This window comes from Trichogramma pretiosum, unplaced genomic scaffold (assembly GCF_000599845.2).
Source record: "Trichogramma pretiosum strain Unisexual culture from Peru unplaced genomic scaffold, Tpre_2.0 scaffold75, whole genome shotgun sequence".
NCBI lineage: Eukaryota > Metazoa > Arthropoda > Insecta > Hymenoptera > Trichogrammatidae > Trichogramma > Trichogramma pretiosum.
In genome coordinates, this window is record NW_019641613.1 from 248194 (window position 1) to 270899 (window position 22706).

Genomic DNA, 22706 nt, shown 5'->3' on the forward strand with positions numbered 1-22706 from the left:
TAGTAGGCGGTAGGGAAGATTTCTTCCTTATCGACGCCGAGTCTGGAATATTTGTAGCCTGTGCCTGACATACGTAAAATTTTATTTATAAAACAATTTAGCGGGATTTTTCTATACTTACAATTTATAAGGATTAGATTGCAATTAAATTTAAGTCTGTGTAATAATTTTTCCCAAAAATAAAAACATTTGAATTTTTTCTCAGCAACCACCGTTATTTGAAGTTTATTATTGAACAAAGGTCTAGCAAATTTTTTTATTCATCCCTTTGTAATGAGGATTCGATTTTATTGGGGAAAGCTGTTTGAGTTGCTAGCTAGTTGGAGCTATAATTTTTTATTTCGATTTTCAAGTAATTGTTGTTTCTCATCTGTCAATCTGTGTTTAGACACGAGGTAGATCGATTAAATATGATGTTTACAAGTACTCGAACTTTCGTACCGTGATTGGTAAATATTATTCCAATTACGTCAGTTAGTTCGATGTGTACCATTACCTCGGATATGAGAAAGATGGAATCGGGTGATAAATTCAACTGTGCTGTCAGGTAAATTTTACTTGGTAAGAAAAAATTCTGTAACATAAAACTAAATCTTGTTGCATTGTTGCAGAATTAAAAGCGAACCTTCTGATGTGTCATTTACTGAGGAAGATGGACGAAAAATTTTTGACGAGACACTTCATACTGAAAATCAGGTAAGCGTCAATCATTATAAGAGACTGACACTTAAGATGCTTTTCGTAAAAATTTTACGTTAATCCATATTTATTACAGGCTCGAGTGCTTCAAAAATTCGATGAGAATCATGATTATGGAGGTGACGACATGCAAATCGAGTTCGAATGCTCAGACATGAAGCAGAGCAAGGATTTATTAGTAGTAGTGAAGAAAATAGAAGATTATCCTCAGAATTATTTGCAGAATGTGACATATAGCGATGATTATCAAACTCAGAGCAAAATAAAGTTAGAACCTGTAGAGACGATAAAGGAAGAAATTTATAACGATGAAGTAGCACAATTGAATTTAGACCGTGAATTGAGCGAGAAAAACAAGAAAAGAGTCACGAAAAAGTTAGACTATAAATGTGATACGTGTGGAAAAATATATAAACAAAAAAGTTCTCTAAAAAATCACGTTAATTCAGTGCACAATAAAATTACTCATGCATGTGATCAATGTGATAAGTCATTTGCTCATAAGGGGCATCTCAAAAGGCATATCAAATCGTCGCATATTGGTGTCACACATGCATGTAATAAATGTGATAAGTCATTTACTCAAAAGGCATATCTCAAATTTCACATCGATGCAGTGCATAATGGTGTTACTCATACATGTGATGAATGTGGCAAGTCATTTGTTAATAAGCTGAATCTCAAAAAGCATATCGAATCGTCGCATATTGGTGTCACACATGCATGTAATAAATGTGATAAGTCATTTACTTCAAAGTCATATCTCAAAATTCACATCGGTGCAGTGCATACTGGTGTCACTCATACATGTGATGAATGTGGCAAGTCATTTGTTCACAAGACGAATCTCAAAAGGCATATCCAATCGTCGCATATTGGTGTTAAACACGCATGTAATAAATGTGATAAGTCATTTACTCAAAAGGCATATCTCAAATTTCACATCGATGCAGTGCATAATGGTATCACATATACATGCGATAAATGCAAAAAGAAGTATATATCTCCACATGATCTCAAGGCACATGTCAAGAAGTCGCATAATATTAACATCCTTTCGTGCGAGACTTGCGGAAAAGTATTTGGACAAAAAAGAAGTCTCAAAGCTCACATCGATGTAGCGCATCGTTAACGCATTATTATCAAATTAATGCAAAAAATTTCTGTTGATTTGTGTCATAAACTCTGATCTATGACGTAGTGTGTTTTGTAAAAGACTGCTGAAAAAATCTTCATGTATTATGTATCTTAAGTTCTTCCTATATTATGTGTTATTTCGCTAAAGCTGTACTGAAAGATAAAAACAATGTCCACAAATTAAACAAAAAATAAAAGCAAATCAATTTTTTTTCGATAAAGAACTATTGATTTATATTCTTGAGTTAATATAGACTCTCCTATGGTAGTTCGTCGCGCTTGAAGTCGAGTCGAAAATCGGTCGACTTGTCACACCTTTTGAAAATGTTTCTTCATTTTTTTATTAATAGAATATTTTATCGACAAATATCTGAATGCTTATGCATGCGTGTATTCGGTTCAATCAGTAGATTGGTTTTTTTCTCGGTTAGTAGCGTGGGGATTTGCAACATGTTTTAAAAAAAATTAAATTTAAAAATTGTAAAAATAATTAATTTTACTTTTATTTATGAATAAGAACCAGAAAAATTTACATTCTGTTCATCATAATGTATTTTACGACAGCCTCCTGCTACTCGTAAACACGATTTTATTACAGCAGTAATGAAATCTAACCGATAAATTTTCGTATCTCCAACTGTATTCGAAGCGCGAAGCCTCGTCCATACGGCGGCACCTATCGTCAAACTTTACTTATTATCTCGATTCATCGAGTCGAGTAGCATATTCCCCGTCCGGCGCCCCTTTTAAATAGGCAAGCATGATCAACGAGTAGGTTCACGAAATTTCGATCGCGTCGAATATCGTCGTTTATTATTTTGAACATCTGCTCCGATTAGTCGCTCCGGTAATACAAGAGGGGGATACACGAGTTCGTTGAGCCTCGACCTATTTCTCGGTCACAAAGATGACCCCTAGCCCATCGGGAGCGCACGACTAACGAGGAGCTATTCGTTTTTACTTTTGACAGCTCTCCGTGTTGACACATCCCGTAAGTTTCGAATCGGTGCGTAATACGAAACACGTGGGTACGAAATCGTATTCGCATCCCACTTAACAGGCATCTATGCGTACGAGGGAGCGTAAAGTAGGCTAGTGACGTCACAGCCTTACGATTTCTGTCGTAAGTTTTTTTTTGCAATTGTATTGTACGTGAATGTTTGTCTAGGGCCTTATGTAGGACTTTTATACTACATAAATGATTTCTTCGGCGATAAGTCTGGCGAGTGTTTGAACTTTGCCCGTATACTTTGATTCGATACATAACTAACTTGAAGATCGATTGCAACAAATTTTGTAGCGTACAAGAATCAACGATACGATACCACCGGTATTGTACTTTTTTGACCCTGACAGCTTAATTAATGAAGCAGTATTGTTGAATATTTTTCTTTCTCTTATAGAAAAGTTTACATGCTTAATAGTTCTTTTGGCTATATGTCCAGTTCGTTAGTTTTTTATTCATTTTATTACTCAAATTATCAATAAAATTTGTGAATTAATGGCATAATATTAAATTATGAGATTGTTAAAAATCTGTCGCTATTCATAAGTCGAATAACTGATCAAAAACTGGTCAAACTAGGTCACGCGCGCGCGTGCAACTTCACACGACGTCGGCAGATAAGAATTTCAAGTCTGAAGTGTAAATTACTTATGTTTTAATATAATATTATCTGTATCATATGTATGATAAATATCTATTACCAAAAAACTCTCAACAAATTAATGAATAATAAGCGGAAACGTTAAATAATTGTATCATAGAATTTGAAAGCACTTTGTGTTTATAAGGAACAAGTGATATTTAAGAGCGAAATTTGTAGAGCGATTTTGAAGCAGTGAATGACCATTTTATTCATGTCATGACTCAATTTTAAGCAAAAAAATAAGGAAATGGGACGAAAATGCTTCAAATATTAACAAAAATAAAAAAATAATTAAAAAAAAAGTCAAAAGGAGTATCTACGTCACGCGGGGTTCCCATAGTTTTCAAAGTGATATGGACGTAGACATAATTTTTAAGAGACCGTAGAAGAAATTTACGAAAAAATTTTTTTTGCACAAATTCGATGCAAGTAATATTTAGGAGCAAATTTTTCCACAAATTCGGTACAAATAATATTTGGGAGCCATTTTTTGTCCAGCTTCGGAGTTTGTACTTAATCTTATACTTGATAAAGTAAAAGATTATATTCAACCATCGTTGAACACAAAAATATCTAAATTTTCCATAACACGTTGAACGTAATTAATATGAAAGTAATTAATTTTCTTTTTTTGTTATTAAATTGCTTTAGAATCAAGAAACTTAGTTTCTTATTTCGATTCACTAAACTATTGTATTACACGCGGCTATATTTTTAATTATTTATTTTGTACAGCATATCACCATGGATATACGTAAACGATAAAAACGTATATAATATTATTCAGTTTGTACTTCGGTCTCCACTTGAGGGTGTCATAATGATCGAAAGATTACTTGAAAAGTTTACAGAAAAAGATTACGATAATTTTGAAAATTATGATATTTTCCATTTGTACAAATTCGTACATATATTTGGTGGAACTTGGCCTTTCAACAAATCAGACTATTTGAATTATGTGACGAGAAAAATCCATCACCTTCTGCCAAGCATTTGTGTAACGGGCCACTTTCTTTGTTTAATTAGCGGACTTTTATCGGCGAAATCTACGGAGGACTTAATAGAGTATATACATTTATTAATATTTCATTGTTAAGGAGGTACTTTTATCGAAAATTAGTTCGATAAAATGAAGTCATGCAAATTATGTTCAAAGAATCATCAGTCTTCTCACCGCCATATCAACAGCATTGGCAAGAATTTATTATGTATTATTTCGAAAGTAGGTGAATGTTACAGAAACTATTACTTTGAACGTTTATTCTTTAGCTAATGAAAGTCAATCCAAAAATAGTATATTTTGTAACAAGTGCGCGAAGCAGTTGACTCATCCAGGAGTTGTTTTCACCCGAGCGTAGCGAGGGTGCAAAGACTCCTGGATGAGTCAACTTCCTCGCGGACTAGTTGCAAACGATATTTTTTAACTCTGCTTGCGAGAAACTAGGGTTTTCTGACGCTTTAAGGTTAGAAAACCCGTGTTTCGCGCACGCAGTGTTAAAAATATTATTTGAAGGCCACAAATCTACGCTTTGATAAATCAGACAATCGCATTGGAAAAAACAGTTCCAATGCAATCACTGAGCATGGAGGAATGCACAATAATCAAAAAGTGGCGATTCATTCGTGATTTACTGATGAAACTTTTGCTTATTGGCTATGGAATGGGGGCGGTGCTTTACTTAATTCCTCCCATCTTTTTCAAGAAGCTACCCATTCCTGGTTATAAAACAGAACATCTTGACACAAAGTGAGATTTCCACCTAATGATTCAATAATCACTTATAAAGTAAACAAATTTATTTTGATTGAAATATTAATTATTTTACATTTTTTTCAGATGGTAACATTGCTTTGGATAGAAAAAAACTTTAAAAAATTGCTTTTTTTAGGAACAAGATTATTTTTGCTAATTATTATCAAATTCGATGTATCAAAAGATAGCCTAAAGACTAATAATTACCATTTGAAATGTTTTAAAGTACATTTTTTCTAATCGGCTTGCCTTTATTCAATTTTTTAATTGAATAGTAAGACAAAAATTACGTGTAATTTAAATTACCTGAAAACGATAATTTTATTGTTTCGAAAAATGCAGACCAGTTCTCAAGCGTTTCAAATACCATAAAACCGTTTTAAGTATTCACCACTAGATGGCGAGTACCATTATCTATAAATCTGCAAGTGAAAAAACCAAAATAATTGTATCAGTCAAAAGAGCGAAAATAGTGTCTCATGTCTCTCAATATGTAAGTCGAATGAAGAAAATTTAGAATAATTATTGGAAGTATGTGAATTGGTTCTTTGCAAGAATATTATACTGTCAAAAAATGGTCAATAATTAGTAAAATAAACGTGGAGTATTATGGCGATAGTATTATCGCGATACAATTTAAAAAAAAAGTAACACTTTTGATGAATAAAAGCTAGGCGTACAATTTTGAACTTTTCTACCAAAAATAGGGCGTTAGAATTGATTTTCGAACGCTTTTTTGTCTGAATATCATTGTAATAAGAATAGTCTTTGCTTGCGTGTAAGCAAACTCTTGCAGGCAATAATATCTTTTATGAAATCAGCTAAAAATTTCTCAAAAAAAAAATCTTTTTCGAAAAAAATTCTAAATAAAAATCTATCGATTGATACCTTTTGTAAATTTGATGAACTTTCTGTCATAGGTATGTAGCAATGTTCATCTTGCAGTTCATAGCAAGCGTTTTTGCCTTACCGGCTTGGCTTTCTTTTGATTGTTATTTGTGCACCTTTTTGTGCCAAATCTGTAAGGAGTTCGAATTGGTTCACGCTGCAGCCCAAGATCTGCAGGGCAAGAATCGAGCTGCCTTACATGCCATCATTTGGCGGCACAATAGAGCTTTGACATATGGCAAAGAGGCGTGCAAGGTCGTGCGCTTTACTTTTTTGGTAATTAATTGTTCTTACGGCGCATTTTTGATCTTTGGAACGATTTCTATAAAAGAGGTAACGATTTTAATCAGAATGAGCAAAATTATGAATTAATAATTTCATAACTTTTTTTTTAATACGCTTTTTTAACCAGAAATAAATATTTTCAGATCAGTTGGGAGACTCAAGGAGTTCTGGCTATAAAAAATATATTAACGCTCGTCGTATGTTCGACTACCCTTTTTTTGGTGTGTTTCATCGGTGATTTATTACAAGACTTGTCATCTCAAATCGGCAATGGACTCGTTTTGGATAATTACATCGAGTTTAGGTCAAATCGAAAGTATTTGAAAGATCTTCAAATTATGAAAGCACGATGCGAACTTAGTTTTAAAGTAAAGTTCACGCCAAATATAATAGTCAACATGGAGATGTTTTCCGTCATCCTGAATTATATAGTGTCGATCTTCATATTTGTAAACACAATGTTTGTGGATTCCGAATAGTGGACTTCTTCATTCGATTTTCAGCTTTTTCGGGATTAAATTCAATTGAGTTTTGTTAAGTTTAGCACCTATAGTTAAGTTGTAAGTTTTGCACCCAAAATATCCTTCAAATGTCTCGAAATGAGTTTTTTGTTCACTTTAATAATTAAATTATGACTATATTTTAAATAAATATATTAATGTATGCAGAATTAAAATTCGAATAAACGACGAGTCGACTGACAAAGAATCGAGCTTTTGAAGATTTTTCGCAAAAACGTCGACTGGGCGATCGAAGAGGAGCAACGTGAATGTCTACGTCGATTTTACCACTTGATCAGAAGTTGGGAGAGACAATTTCCCGATTTTCGAGATATTTTCCGAGACAGGGCCGATCTCGCCAGCTTCGTTTTCCTCCACGAGAATTGCTTCGGCAAATTTTTCGACTCGAAGGGTATTATGAGCTGTCGTTACAGGAGTCGTTTGAAAATGGAGCTGTCGAGAGTCTCGAGGCAAAAGGATACGACGCGCAGCGAAGCGATGCCCTGACGAGAATGAAATTCATCGCCGGATGCAGACCGTTCAACGTGGACGTCAAAGAAAATTGGTACGACGACGACGCGATGTTCGCGAACGAAGCCAAGAGGACGATGATGAATTCGAGCCTGTCGCTCTACGACTGGATTCGGTTGCGACCCGAAGAGGCGACGAAACGAGTCCGGGCCAAGGACTGCTTCGAGTTCGCGCGCGGAAACGACTTGTGGCACTTGGACCACGGGCTTAAAATTCGTTGCTTTTTGCATCTGTGCGTGAAGCTATCGAGAGGATTTTTCCGGGCCCGAGCGATCGAGTGCTTCATGGAGCTGACGCACTCTCGGCTGACGCTCGAGCGCTGTGGTATAATGATCATCGATGAATCATTCACGAACGAGGATTTTTATCATATTTGCTTGGCGACTACGATCCAAAGTTAATAAGAGGCTTGGAGCTTTATTTTTTTCAGAATCAGAATGCAATGTACTCTCAGTAAAATCCTTTTTTAATAATATTTTCTCAGCTTTCACATGGTGCAGTAAGATTTTCCGAAAAATTTCACTTTCACAAGGAAAAATCAACAATTATCCAAAAATTTCACTTTTTCCGTACCGAGTTTTTCGAGATATTTGGCCCTCAATGTTTGATGGCGATTTTCGCGGTGAAAATTGGATACTTCGGAAAATCAAATAGTACCATCAGAAAGCTGAGGAAATTTCCTATCGAATACAGTAGTCAGTTAAATTTTTCAGATGAGTTTGGATACTTTTTCAACGACTTGGAAATCGAGTAATAAGTCGTATTTGCGTGAAAAGATGACTTTTCGGCGTCTAAAACACAAAAGTGCCCCAAAAAAATTAAATATTTTCAAATTTCATGTTCACGCGTTTTTTTTTTACTCCTGGGGTTCCTATGAACAATTTGCAGGGGTCCGGGCCGCTGGGCACGCAAAAAAAAATTTCACCTTTTTTTGTTAACGAAACGATATTTTATTTTGAGATTTGACCATATATGAGCAGTTTTTTCATATATGTACAACTTTTGTGCGGGGGGTTCTCGGATCTGCCCCAAAATTGAATATATTATTTGGGTACGTAAAATAGGCTTCAGGTAAATTTTTAGCCTTTTAGGGGCCTTAGGCCCCCAATTTCGGCCCCCTTGAAGGTCCAAAAATAGCCGTTTTTACCTATTTTGGGTCGCCTTTTTTAGGTCGAGGTATGCACTTTTCATAAAAAATTATGTAGAGCTCGATAACCCCATCCCCGGTTATGGAAGAGCAATGAAGGAGGATGAAAAATCGCAAAAAAGTTGTTTTTTAGATTTTTTTGAATTAATGTAGAAAGCTACTAGATTGACGTATTGACTTTTGCAAGGTCTCGTTTTAAAGGTATTTTCATTACCTTTCAAATGCCGTGCGCAGATTTAATAAAATATATATTTTTAATTTTATTGAGAAACTTTGCTCCAGACACCAGTCCAAGTTGATATTTTTCACCGTGTTATTAATACATGTAATGAAAATGATCCAACTCTTCCTTGAGGGAAATTTCTTCTATACTACACTGAATTTTTAGGAAAAAACATATTATAAAAAATTTTGCTCAGAACTACTTGAGGAGAAGAAGGAGAATATTTTTATGATGGCTAGCTGAAATTTTATTTTAATGAACTTTGTTGAAATATAAACTCCAATATTGTGTGAATTATCTACAAGCTGCATAGCTTGTGTTTCTTATCACTATTTTAACATTTTAAAAGATGGCGTTTTTTTTGTGATTTTTATAAAATATTGAATATCTAAAACACGCAAAATTGTCAACAATAAGTTCGATTACATAAATTGAGTACAATTGGAAATGAAATACTAATAAATACCCTGACAATATTTTACTACATCCTTGTCCAAACAGTCAGTAGAATAAGCAATTTTACGCAACAGTTATTATAAAAATACTGCTGCAGAGAAGCATTAGCGTGAGCCACTCGGATCGTCATTTTTTATATTTTTACGTTTCTCACTGAATTTCCATTAAGATTTGTCATCTAATATTTGAAGATACGAGCCTAAGCAGAAATTGACTTTTAAACAAGTAATTAAACTCATTTTGCTGTGAGGTCAGTGCTTAATTAGTAGTTTCACGAGAAAAATTCAACATACCTTCTTAGCACTTTTAGTTTCTGAATGAACTGTTTTGAGCCACTACTATAGTCGTCCATGCTACAGTTATATTAACAATGTAAAAATTCTCATTACTACATCTGCAATACAACATCAGTAACGTAACTTTTTACAATGCTCATTCGTCTTCGTTTTCGCCTTGAGACTCTTTAACTTTTACTTTTCCAAAGTATCCATTCATCTGCCAATGAAGGATGATTTTTTGATTACAGAATCATAATAAATATCTTGATATAGTAAATATCAGTAGGAATTAATATCAGTAGGAATTAATTATTAATTTGTACTCTACTCATACTCAATATAGTAATATTAATCGCTCAGATGCACATAGTAGCGTTGCGAGGGTTTAACGTCTTGAATTTGTAAATAATAAATTACAGATATACAGAAAGATTGGTCATTTTGAATCACTAGCATAGTCTAGCTTCAATACATCTAGAAATGTATGATAATTATCAAGAAAACTAGTAAGTGCCTAAAGTATAAAAAAGTACATGTCGAAGAAACTTGTGTCACGAAAATGTGTGATAGAGTTAGAATATTCAAAAACACACTTGAGACTGTACCTAAATCGTGTCCCTGCTCACAAGTTTGTTACTTTTGAATTGCCTAAAATCTAAATGCGTCGCGGCCGTCGATTAGGTCAATGTAAATACGCAAGAGTAACGTTCGAGCATGAACGTTGAAACTTCATTGGGTGCGTGATTCCCAGAGCACTAGAATCCACTGAAAAAGTGGGGGAGGGTTGCCACTTGCCAGTGGGAACTACAATCTTATTACTCATGTACGCTACTTATTCTCCCACTTCCTCTCACGACGGGTGCGCCGTTAACCACAGGGAGTCCCAAATTTGTAAATGTCGCCCAGTCCACACTCCACAGTTCACAGCTACTTGCTCGTCATATTCATTCGAACTCCTGATAGGTGTTGAACCTTTTTCAGCCCATATTGATATTATATTCACGTAAGTATAGTGAATATACTTATTTAATTTCAAAGACTTGCTCGGCTCTCGTAAGTTATGAGCTTCTCAAATTTTAAACAACTGTTTACCTTTTCTTGAGGAAGCTGACTTGAATCTTACAAAGAATGGTGAGAAATTTCAAGTTAATTGAAACTGCGATGAAGTGTTCTTACATCCTGTTCAAAATCCGCAAAAAATACTATAGTTTCGAGAAGTGCATCTCAGCACTGTTCGTTAAAACGTTATGTAGATTCTCAGTTTTTCAAAGTTATCAATACCATTGTTCTACTTGAGTTAAAACAAAGAATCGTTACTCTTCGATGTTCGAGTCACCTTCCAAACATTGCCAAACACTAGATTAAAATTGTCTTTAATTTTACCTCGATTACGCGTGTTTACTTTTGCGTGTTGGTCATTTGTTCCAATAAAGATCGAGTCGAGTCAATGGCAAATTTATTATTAATTTATTGAGATAAATAATAGTTTTTTGCGATTTGTAAATGCCACAGCATAACAAGGAAATTAATAAATTCGTTATAAACTCGTCTAGGTATTGGATATCAGTTTTGTACAACATGCAAAAAAGCAGCAAAGGTAAGCCGATCGAAATAATTCAATTTTCGTCAGAGGATAAAATCCAGTTGAACGAAAAAGCCCTTGAAAAAATCCTCAACCAAGAAGATGTACGTGATCGCAAAATCGTCGTTATATCTGTCGCTGGGAAGACCCGTTTGGGCAAAAGCACACTTCTCAACTACATGTTGCGTTATTTGCATTCTGAGGTAAACCAAATTGATATCTATATATATAAAGCGAAGTTGGTGTCTGTTTGTCCTTTATGATCTCAAAAACTATTTGTCCAATCGGCTTGAAATTTTTACCACGTATTCATTGTACCACTGCGCAGGTTTCTATCATTTTAAAACCATTATTTGCTTATTTATTTTTGAGTTCAGAATTTTTTTCGTATTTTACCACTTTGCGCGCTCGCTCGCCCCTTGCCCGGTTATCTATATATATAAAGCGAAGTTGGTGTCTGTTTGTCCTTTATGATCTCAAAAACTATTTGTCCAATCGGCTTGAAATTTTTACCACGTATTCATTGTACCACTGCGCAGGTTTCTATCATTTTAAAACCATTATTTGCTTATTTATTTTTGAGTTCAGAATTTTTTTCGTATTTTACCACTTTGCGCGCTCGCTCGCCCCTTGCCCGGTTATCTATATATATAAAGCGAAGTTGGTGTCTGTTTGTCCTTTATGATCTCAAAAACTATTTGTCCAATCGGCTTGAAATTTTTACCACGTATTCATTGTACCACTGCGCAGGTTTCTATCATTTTAAAACCATTATTTGCTTATTTATTTTTGAGTTCAGAATTTTTTTCGTATTTTACCACTTTGCGCGCTCGCTCGCCCCTTGCCCGGTTATCTATATATATAAAGCGAAGTTGGTGTCTGTTTGTCCTTTATGATCTCAAAAACTATTTGTCCAATCGGCTTGAAATTTTTACCACGTATTCATTGTACCACTGCGCAGGTTTCTATCATTTTAAAACCATTATTTGCTTATTTATTTTTGAGTTCAGAATTTTTTTCGTATTTTACCACTTTGCGCGCTCGCTCGCCCCTTGCCCGGTTATCTATATATATAAAGCGAAGTTGGTGTCTGTTTGTCCTTTATGATCTCAAAAACTATTTGTCCAATCGGCTTGAAATTTTTACCACGTATTCATTGTACCACTGCGCAGGTTTCTATCATTTTAAAACCATTATTTGCTTATTTATTTTTGAGTTCAGAATTTTTTTCGTATTTTACCACTTTGCGCGCTCGCTCGCCCCTTGCCCGGTTATCTATATATATAAAGCGAAGTTGGTGTCTGTTTGTCCTTTATGATCTCAAAAACTATTTGTCCAATCGGCTTGAAATTTTTACCACGTATTCATTGTACCACTGCGCAGGTTTCTATCATTTTAAAACCATTATTTGCTTATTTATTTTTGAGTTCAGAATTTTTTTCGTATTTTACCACTTTGCGCGCTCGCTCGCCCCTTGCCCGGTTAATGGTTATAAAAAAGACCGAAAGCAGTTGTTTTTTTTACACGCGGTGAATCGGAATACATTGTATTTGATGTGTACATGTGTTATTATCGCTATTCGAGTTTTACAAGTGTGTGGACTCAACTTATACATTTCCTACTACGCACTTGACGTGGCCTGTTTAAGATCTTTTAAGCAGTCGAATTTGTTGAAAAAATTGAACGTGGGCGAAGCCACGACGGGGTCGCTAGTATTGAAATATTCATAATAAAAACTCGATGAATGTGAGTCTGAAATTCCTTCGATTTGTTTGCTCTGCCTGCAGGAGAAAGAAAATTGGCTAAACAACGAATCGGAATCTCTCCGAGGTTTTTCTTGGAGGCATGGTTCAAAACCCGACACAAATGGTATTCTTGTATGGTCGGAAGTATTCAAACTTGATCTGGACACTGGAGACAAACTCGCTATTTTACTCATGGACACGGAGGGAATTGACGCCTTGAATGCTTCGGATACCAAATGTACAACTATATTCTCACTCAGTTCGCTGTTATCTTCGGTGCAAATTTTCTTAACGCCTCAGAAAATTGATAAAAGGACCCTGCAGAACTTACAATTCTACTCGGAGTTTGCCAAGCTCAATGGAAGTGATGAAAATGTATTCCAAAAGTATGTTTCCGCATTTGTTTGATTGTATCTCAATATTCTGTATTTATTATTTTGCGTTATAATCAGGGATAATATAATTTTTGGTGAATCAGGTTGCTTTTTTATGTACGTGACTGGCAAGATTCGCAAGAGTTTGACTTTGGTATAATTGGAGGAAATAATTTTTTAAAATCTCAACTTGAAGATGCAATTCCAAGTTTGAAAGAATACATGAGGAAAATCTTGGATGTTTCATGTTATCTGATGCCACATCCTGGTTTAGAAATCATTGAATCTGATGGTCAGACTGGATCATTACGTGATGTCTACAAAAAGCATCTCAATCAACTTTTTAGCATGTTGTTTGCGCAGGACAAGCTTGTTATTAAAGAATATAATGGGGCAGCGATTACAGCTGGGGAGCTACTTCAGTGTTTTAGAACTTACACAAGCAATTTTCAAACTTCTCCTTCTGTACAGAATCTGTTTGAGGTAAGATTAAACATTATTCAAAAAAAGAAACAACATAAGAAACTTCAATTATTTATAGGCTACTGTACAAGCTAATAACTTGATTGAAATAGAAAGATCATTGAAACTATATAAGACTCTCATGAGAGGGCGCTTTGAAAATGGCCAGTCTTATGCTGGGAGAGATGAGTTGAAAAAGGGACACGAGGACTGTTTCCGTTCAACATTACAGTACTTTATTAGTACAAAAAGAATGGGCGGTAATACATATGGTGATAGATACAGAGAACATCTAGAACAGGTACAGATATCTATTGATAAAAATCATTTTTCATTTTTAGTTTATAATTATTATGTTAGACAATGATTCTTTTTTTAATAATTTTCCAGAAACTTCAAAAAGAATTTCAAGAATACATTGTAATTTATGAACTTCAATATTATACTCTTTGGCAATCAATTAAGAATAACTTCAATAAGTTATATCTGTGGGTTACTTACTTAGCACTTTACTTGTATAAGAAATTAATCGGATATTTCACAAAAAATTCAAATGATCGTAATCTTCATCGTTTAGCTCAATATTAGTTTTAACTTGTAACCTCATTTTTTCAATTAAAAAACATTCTAATCATTTTCTTTGTCAAAATAATTGTTATTTTTTAAAACAGTAAATATTTAAATTGGAATCATATCATTATCATGTAAATGTTCTGTTTTAATACCCAAGCACAATTATTAAAGTCGAAATATCAATGAGCATCATGACAATATTTTATTTTATCACTACCTTATAGTTGCATACACTGAAAGAAAAGGAGGCGCTCTCGGCCCCCTCTTCCAGGCGCGCAGTGCTGCTCAATGAGCGCCGGGTCATGTTATAAAATTAAAGTTGATTTTAATTTCAAATTTCAAATTTTAAATTCTAATGATAAATTTGAGATTGAAACTATGTAAGCATAGTGTACTGAAAAGTCACGTAAATGCATTACATGATCATAGCAAACCTTTTGGATGTGATATTTGTCACAAATCATATGGCCGCAAGGACTACCTCAAATATCACATAAATATACAGTACATGATCGTAGCAAACCTTTTGATTGTGAGATTTGTCACAAATCATTTGTACAACTGGGAAATCTCAAATCTCACGTAAATGCAGTGCATGAAAGTAGGAAACCTTTGACGTATGAAACTCGTCCTGAAGAATGCATGAGGAATGCATGAAGAATTTCACATTCACTCTACGAAATTAATTACATTTTTCACTTGAACATCCTTCGTTTTTGTAAACAAACAATAAAGTATATCAAACTGTAATATAATTCGTTATTACTAAACAAACCCTTTTTCTCATCTTTTATGCGTTCTGATGCAGACCCATCGATTACATCGTCCTCAACTTGCTTTTCTAATTGTCGATAGTGAATCGATCTTAATATCCCATTTATTAATTAAAGCTTTTTTCAAGCCGTTCTCTCAATAAATATGTCGGTAAAACATTCTCGCCTCGAAACTAGAATTATTCTTGACCTTCGAATGCCGACCCCGCAACTGATTTTCGCGCACGCTATGATTTAATAGCATCAATGGTCGATATAAAAGCTCTGAAAGGAGTATCTACGAGCCTCCTGGATGCGAAAAACATCGTATAATTATTAATCTAAAGATATTGACTGCAGATATTATTTCAAGATGAAATTTATTGTATTCGAATTTTTAAAATTTCATTTTGATTTCTGAGTAAGATTTAATTTTGCAGTGAATTTTATAATACAATATTGGATCAATTTCAAACAAGAAAACAGGAAAATAGTAAGTAATAATTGGTAGATCGATTAAACTTGGTAATAAATTCAATCATTTGTACTCTTTTCTGAAAAATTTACTTATGTTACTCGACTGGCACATGCCTCAGTAAGATTTTTTTCTTTTTTTTTGAAAGAAATTAAAGTCTACCTTGATTACGATTGCTAATATAATGAAAAATTAGTGCGTAAATTAAACACCTTTATCTTTGCTGAAAATCACATTACAAATCGATGACAAAATTTCAGTTTTTGTAAATTGACAAACAGGCGTAATAAAAACCAAGACAACCGTATATCTTCCAAGAGCCGATCAAGCATCTGGTTCAAATGCTATATTTAATTCGTGGAATGTTTTCATATGCTGCTATTTTTTTACATGAATTATACTTATGTGTTACTTTTAATTATAATAATAAATAATAATATGATACAGCCATGAATTATCGCTCGTATCCGACGAGACGCGAACACTCGTAGTCGTGAGATCACAATTACGATCGGATAAAAAAAATGTTGCAGTTGTATTTTCGTTTATCATGAGGTAACTGTAAACCACCCGTTTAACACAGACACACACACGTGTTTGCGTTTGTTGCTGCTGCTATTGTTGTTTTCTTCACTAATCTATACATTAAATATTCATAATCAACATTACAATTAAAACGATACAATCTCGTCGCAACTTTGAATAGAAATACATAATGAAATTAAGTCCCCCTCCACGCACAGACTGATCGCAATAACTTCAACTAAAATTAAAATATACTTAAAAATTATTAACAAAAATGATCTCTTCGTGTATAAATATTTATATATCGCGTGTGTACGATTCGTATGGCTCAATCGACCTCCAATTTGCGGAACGAGCCGGACAGACCGCCGAGACTACTAGTGGCCGCGGACTGGCATTTCTCTTTGGGCAGAATCTCGATGCGCATGTCGTCCAGCGCTTTGATCTCGTCCCTCTTGGCTCGCAAGCTCCTCTTGAATTCGGCTGCGCGCGAGAAAAAAAAGAGAGAAGAAAATTAGTCTCATCCTGAATAATTTTTAAAAATATTACTAACGAAATTAATGCGAGAGCGAAGGAAGTTTTGTTCAAATTTATCCATATCACGTAAACTGTTACGTTCTTTTACGTATTGTACAACATTCAAAATCTACTCATACATTAGTAGTATCTAGTAGTTGACTTATACAATTAGTTTGCCTTTGCCATTTGCAGATTTACGGATATAAAGGTACTCGCCATCTAAGGGTCAATGCTGGTTTTAACGATGATTGAATTTTACTTTGCATTAAAAATCATGGATGTAATTGTATTTTAATGCAATTTTTATATAAAAAATAAATAATAACCCAGTACTGACGCATTAATTAATATTCTAAACTGAAACGCTTACCGATCATGTCGGCCAACGGCACCTCGCCGCCGTACTCCTTGGGCAGTATCTTCGGGTCTATCCTCTTCTGCAGCTCCTTCACGTTCTTGTGCAGCAGCACCCGCGACCTCAGCTTGTCGCTCAGCATGCCCAGGGCGAACTCGATGATCTTGTTGGCGCAGCCGGGCACGTTGAGCAGGTGGGTCTCCTTGTGTCGCATCGGCGTGCTGTTCTGTATGCAGGTGAGCATGTTGCGTATGTCGCTGACCGACCAGGCCGACAGGTGGCCCATCGTGAGGCCCGACTCGTCGTTCAGATACGTGTAGCCGTGCACCTGACTGTCCTCGTCGTCCATCAGTGCCTCCACCACGAGACTGTGCACCCGGACCATCTGGGCCGAGGTGAATTTGTACGGGTCGAAGCGGCCCGCCTGGCTGAGTATGACGCGTCGGCCCTGCTCGTCGCGCAGCAGCAGCGGCACGAGGTAGCCCGCGTCGATGATCGCCTCGATGCCCGGGTCCTCGATGTCGAGATTCTGAAACCAGTCCGGATACGTCTGCCTGATGGTGAGGTAGCGCTCGAGCATCTCCTGGGCCTGGGGCAGGCTGAACTTCTTGGTGCGCAGAAAGCGCAGCAGGAAGACGGCGTCGGTGCGGCAGCGCTTGATGCGCGGATGCTGGCGTATCCACTCGCGGAACTGCTCGAGGGCGTGCTTGCGGGTCGCCTCGTCCTCGCGCAGCTGCTGCTTGGCCACCGCCTGGGCCTGCGAGCTCAGGCCGCACTGGTAGACCTCGCTGCTTCGCAGCTGCTGCTGCCGACTGTCGCTGCTCTCCTGCTGTTGACCGCCCATGATGACGATGATGATGCTTTGATGTCTTTGTCAAGTTGTCGTATATATCCTGCAATAAGGACGTGGAAATGTCATTCGGATCGTTAAAATAGCTTACGCATATACACGAGCTTTGCAAAAGAGGATTACGCGCGCGAGATATATTACGTATTTGAATAACAAAGCGACGATTACGCATGCGAGACCGAGACGAGATAATCAGTCAAAATCATCGAAATGCATTATGCATCGTGATGCACGCGGACTGGTATTCTCACTCGTTCGTTCAAAGGTCGCGCCAGTGACTCGTCTTTGTTATTTTTTACGATTGAAAATAAAAATTAAAATAAAATAAAATAAAACGCATCGATTTTTTATTATCATTATTATCATCGTCATTATTTTCATTTGTACATGGCATTTACGCGCGCGTGTGTACTCTCGCGCTTACGTAATCCTCGGACGCGCGTGTGTGGAAATCGTGTCGCGCTCATATACGCGCACAGGTGATAGAGATTGAGAAAAAATAAAAAAAAGAAGCGTTAGGCGCTGCGCGAGAAAGGCCACTTGACCTTGCGCGAAGATCGCGCCGATGACTAGACGCGTACCCGAGGTAAACGAACTATATTACACGGTGTGTGTACAGCAGCAGCTCTTCGAGACAAGTGAAGATGATGCGTAATTGCGTACAAGTTTATAAGGTTCGCGATATATTGCGAAAAGTCAAAAAAAAAAGCACCACTCGAGTTGACCAACGGTATGATGTATAAAAACATGATTTTTTCGTTACGCGCGAGATATAGAGAGAAATTCATATTTACGATCTTTCTCTCTTTCGCGCGCGCGCACGGCTAATCATCCGAAAAAATGAAGTATAATTTTTTGACACGCGCTCGTGCGCGCGCGCGCGAATATCGATAAATACGTTATATTACGTGAATGTAAATTATTGATATATGTACGTGCCTTATAACGAAGGAAAGTATCGAAAAACATATCGCGCGCGCTGTTGCGTTACGCGAATATCGCCCGCTGCGTATATGTATTTCTTTTCTTTTCTTTTTTTTGGGCGCGCGCGCGCGCGATGATTATTGCAAAATTTTTTTCGTATTATGCTTTTATAGGCTTTCTATTCCGACGAAAGAAAAGAGAGAAAGAAAAGAGCAGGTGTATGTGTGTGTGAGTGAGCGCAAAAATCGAGATCGGCGAATCGTAATGTATAAGTTGTGTATAATATGATCCGATGTGCTGATCGCGCGAAACGTCTATGTGTGTACAAAGAGACGCTCGATCCAGACGCGCGTAATGTAACACTCACGCGGGTGAAAGTAGTAATAGCGTATCTAGAGAAATGTTGTCTGCGAGTCGCGCGAATTTTTTTTTCTCTAGACTCCCGTCGTACAAATCATCATCATCATCCACAATTTTTTTTCTTACGGGACAATAGATACCCGTCTACGCTAATCTTTCTTTCTCTCGTGGGCGCAGTCGTATCGATCTATCGAAAAAAAATAAGAAGTAATTACATCGCTCGCTGTCGATAACTCGCCTCGCATTACATGTACACACACACGAGCATAGAAAAAACCTTAAATACTTTTTTTTTTCATAACTCGGCCTCATGCACACCGATCGCTACCGCTGCGCCGCTTACTACTACCGCTCGAACTTTCACTTCTCCGCGTTCTCGATGCGGGGAGGAACGCATATTACACACACACGCACACGCACATATATGTACGTCGTTTTAACGTATATCGAGAGGGTGTTACGTCAGAGCCGAGACGGAGATACCAGCAGAACTACTATACGAGCACCGTAACGATCGTTTTTGGACATTTTTCCGGATCGGAAGCTGAATTGCGAGATCGAGATCGAAAACTTTCTTTCGTCTATGCGAGTCGTAATCGTCGTTTATATATGCCTTTTAAAGAGCAGAACTGGTTTTTCGGCGGCTTCGACGAGAGACAACAAAAAGAAAAAAAAGAACGAGGTTTGCACGAGCGGATGTTTATTCTTCTTTTTTTTTTTTTTTGTTACTGCTGCGCGACGTTATATGACTCGCGCACTCGTAAACTCACACGAATAATCACTTTTTCTTCTGGTGAAAAAAAAAAGGAGTGGATACTTTGGATGCGCGCGAATATTGACACAAGAGTCACGGCGCGCCGACGACGTCCGAAGCTTTCGCGCGTATATATGGATATTTTTAGCGCTTAGCCGATTTTTTCTTTGTTTATCGTATATCATACATCGTTCGCTGTCACCATGAATGACTGTTAGTTTTGGTTTTTCCGCGTAATTTAATTGCCAACGTAATCCGTATATTTTTTTGACGAAAGAGCACACAACACACTTTTCACTCGATTAAACGCGCGCTCCGATATACAACACTTTTTTCCTTGGGTCTATTGAAAAGGAAGATAAACAGACGAAACACAATCGATAATTATGTACAATAAAAAAAAAAGACACGCACCTGTGATCGTATATTCGAGGTTTTTAACGATGAGGGCAATAAAGCGCACAACAATGAAAATAATTGAAATTAACGTGTATCGTACTGACACCGAACTCACTTGAACTATCCCCGAGGTATGAGCCGAAGCGGCGATTCAAACGCTACGACGCCGGGATGCTGACTGACTGACTACGGCGGAGACCGCGGCGAGCAGCGCGCAGAAAACCTCAACGGCACACACACACACACACTCACACACAAACAGGCACAGCACAAAGTCCCGCAAAGTGGCTGCGCTCGTGCGTCTCGTTCAGCTCCTAAAACGCTATATCCTATCCGCGAGGCGTAAAAGCGACGAAATGATGGTGGGGAGGGAGTGTGTATATATAATATAATATACATGCTCGCGCGCGATATGCGTGAGTAACTTTGGTTGTTATGACTTTATTATACATCTTTTTGTTCGATAAATCTGAAAAAAAAAGTTGAAATACGTAATATCATAATACATACGATATTACAAACGGAGAGACGCATGGAAAGTATGATTGCCAGGTGTACACGTATTATATCGCTTCGATGCGCTCGGACTCGTGGAAGAGCAGCAGCAGCAGCTGAGAGAGATCATTGCGACAATTATTCGCGCTGATGTGTATTAACGCGAGCCAGAGTTCGCTGCACCGCTACGCCCTTGTCCTGATTTACACACACACACACACACACACACACACGTGATCGGATAGTAGTACACTGCAGAGAGAGATAAAGAAAAAAAAATCTTCATAAGTATCGGCTGCAGAGGATTAATTAATCCCCGTATGATTACTCGGAAAATTGCGACGTACGATCTTCGCGCGTGCACACGACCTTTTATGTAATTATATTATACATTCCCTTCGCTGCGTGGCTATTACAACAATGTGTGTACGACATAATCGATGATTAATTAAAATTTTACGCGCGCATACGCGTTATACATAATTTCCTCCCTCGCGATCGTGTTCATATGTGGGTCTCATTGTTCGTATAAAAATTGTGCAATTCGGTCTAGCCTAGTCTTTCTCTATCGTAGTTCACTCGTTGCAGCTGCGTAAGTGAAATGCCCTATTTGCTGCGCCTTATTACAGTCATCAAAATGAAAATTAATTCTTTATTTTTTTTCTCCTTACGCATCGGTACGCGGGTATTTAATATAATGCACGCGTAACAACGACGATCCCGTTCTCGTTACGCAATTCGAGACTCTCTAAGCGATTATTCAACCGCGAGCCAATTTTCCTTTTCTTGCGTATACGTATTTATATATACAGTGCGCACGCGACGGATCGAGCGAAAACGAAAGCCAAATATTTTATTATATGTGTGTGCGTGCGTATACGTAATGTTATTTATCAAGCTTGGGCGCGCGAGGCCCACCAAACACACACACACACAAGCCGTTCGAATTTCGCTTTCTTTCGCTCGATGCTGACCTTCCTCGGTCGCGCTAAAAAAGGATGTGGACTTTCTCAATTATGTATGATGCTGCTGCTGCTGCGGTTGGAGATTGATGAAATTTAGACGAGAGACATCATCGGCAAATCTTCTTCCGCTCATTTTTTTTTGCATAAAATCAATGAGTAAGAAAAGTATTTGCGATCGCAAGCTGCGGTCGATGAGCTTTTTTGAATTCTCTCATGCGATACTGTATCATATAATGTAATAACAGAAAAAAAAAATTTGACACGGGGGGTGTGAAGTTTTTTTTCCGAAAATTTTTACAATACGTACTTTCACCGATTACACAACGCGTAACGCGATGTAGGCGCAGGTTGCATGTCCTGCGCGCTGGCAAGGACAAGTTTAGTGGTGCGCGCAGATCAAGCCCGAGGGTCAACTCGAGGCGACGACAACGCAGAATCATTTGAAAATTTCCAATCGCAACGAGATAGAAATTTGAGAAGAGTCATGACACCCATGCGAGGCGTATTATACATACGCGCATGGAAATGAGATTTATCGATGCGTACATTGCGAAAAGTATAATGGAAATGAAAGAGAGAGATATGATACGAGAAAAACATAAAAGTTGCTAGACAAGTCATATCCACACACACAACCGTAGAGACGTATAGGCATTTACGAGCGCGTGTGTAGATACAAACTTTCTCTTGACCTTAAAAGTCCATAAGGCGAATGCACGTGTATGTGTCTGTGTGTACACAACGAAGAAAGTGCACGAACTCTTTATCTCTCTTGACTCCGACTGCAGATCTTTTATACACGCTGTTTGGGAAGTTCTTTGAATGTGTGTGAGTGTGTGCTAAAATGTGGGTACATACTTTTTTTCTCCTACTTCTTCTCCGGAATCCTTCATTCGCTCGTCTGCAGTACCATGTGTAGAACGTGTAGGATTTTTCGAAAATCTGCAAAATGAGATCGTTATATCCTATACAAGAACATACGCTATGAGGGTCATTGAATTTTGGTTTGTTTATCTTTATCATACGGAAGTGATTCGTCGATGATTGATTC

General features: G+C 37.1%; 3 protein-coding genes across 4 annotated transcripts; 2 read left to right on the forward strand and 1 right to left on the reverse strand.

Moving 5' to 3' along the window:
- The first annotated feature begins 407 nt into the window (after window positions 1-407).
- Window positions 408-2051, forward strand: LOC106653631 (zinc finger protein OZF-like). Its single transcript, XM_014373147.2, has 3 exons — window positions 408-547; window positions 612-696; window positions 776-2051. The coding sequence occupies exons 1-3, from the start codon at window positions 483-485 to the stop codon at window positions 1829-1831; spliced, it is 1206 nt and encodes a 401-aa protein (XP_014228633.1). The 5' UTR covers window positions 408-482; the 3' UTR covers window positions 1832-2051.
- Window positions 2052-6809: 4758 nt separating this feature from the next.
- Window positions 6810-14297, forward strand: LOC106653602 (atlastin-like). Its single transcript, XM_014373100.2, has 7 exons — window positions 6810-6860; window positions 7346-7608; window positions 11100-11331; window positions 12916-13259; window positions 13352-13730; window positions 13789-14010; window positions 14100-14297. Exons 1-7 carry the CDS (start codon window positions 6810-6812, stop codon window positions 14295-14297), a joined length of 1689 nt encoding a protein of 562 aa, XP_014228586.2.
- A 1517-nt stretch (window positions 14298-15814) lies between these two features.
- Window positions 15815-20365, reverse strand: LOC106653621 (clavesin-2). Of its 2 annotated transcripts, none has more exons than XM_014373133.2 (3): window positions 20311-20365; window positions 16924-17801; window positions 15815-16517 (listed from the first exon to the last, which is right to left on the reverse strand). In XM_014373133.2, exons 2-3 carry the CDS (start codon window positions 17750-17752, stop codon window positions 16363-16365), a joined length of 984 nt encoding a protein of 327 aa, XP_014228619.1. In that variant the 5' UTR covers window positions 17753-17801; window positions 20311-20365; the 3' UTR covers window positions 15815-16362. The 2 variants fall into 2 exon arrangements, with proteins under 2 accessions (XP_014228619.1, XP_014228618.1); XM_014373132.2 differs by having other exon boundaries at window positions 20211-20359.
- Between the last annotated feature and the right edge of the window lie 2341 nt (window positions 20366-22706).

Bases quoted from the DNA above. Each gene is read 5' to 3' on its own strand.
- LOC106653631 (XM_014373147.2), top strand. From the start codon at position 483: ATGTGTACCATTACCTCGGATATGAGAAAGATGGAATCGGGTGATAAA. The intron at 548-611 runs GTAAATTTTACT...GCATTGTTGCAG, and splicing joins AAATTCAACTGTGCTGTCAG to AATTAAAAGCGAACCTTCTG. The intron at 697-775 runs GTAAGCGTCAAT...TATTTATTACAG, and splicing joins CACTTCATACTGAAAATCAG to GCTCGAGTGCTTCAAAAATT.
- LOC106653602 (XM_014373100.2), top strand. From the start codon at position 6,810: ATGGAGATGTTTTCCGTCATCCTGAATTATATAGTGTCGATCTTCATA. The intron at 11,332-12,915 runs GTAAACCAAATT...CTCTGCCTGCAG, and splicing joins TGCGTTATTTGCATTCTGAG to GAGAAAGAAAATTGGCTAAA. The intron at 14,011-14,099 runs GTACAGATATCT...ATAATTTTCCAG, and splicing joins ACAGAGAACATCTAGAACAG to AAACTTCAAAAAGAATTTCA.
- LOC106653621 (XM_014373133.2), bottom strand. From the start codon at position 17,752: ATGGGCGGTCAACAGCAGGAGAGCAGCGACAGTCGGCAGCAGCAGCTG. The intron at 16,518-16,923 runs GTAAGCGTTTCA...TCTCGCGCGCAG, and splicing joins GCCGTTGGCCGACATGATCG to CCGAATTCAAGAGGAGCTTG.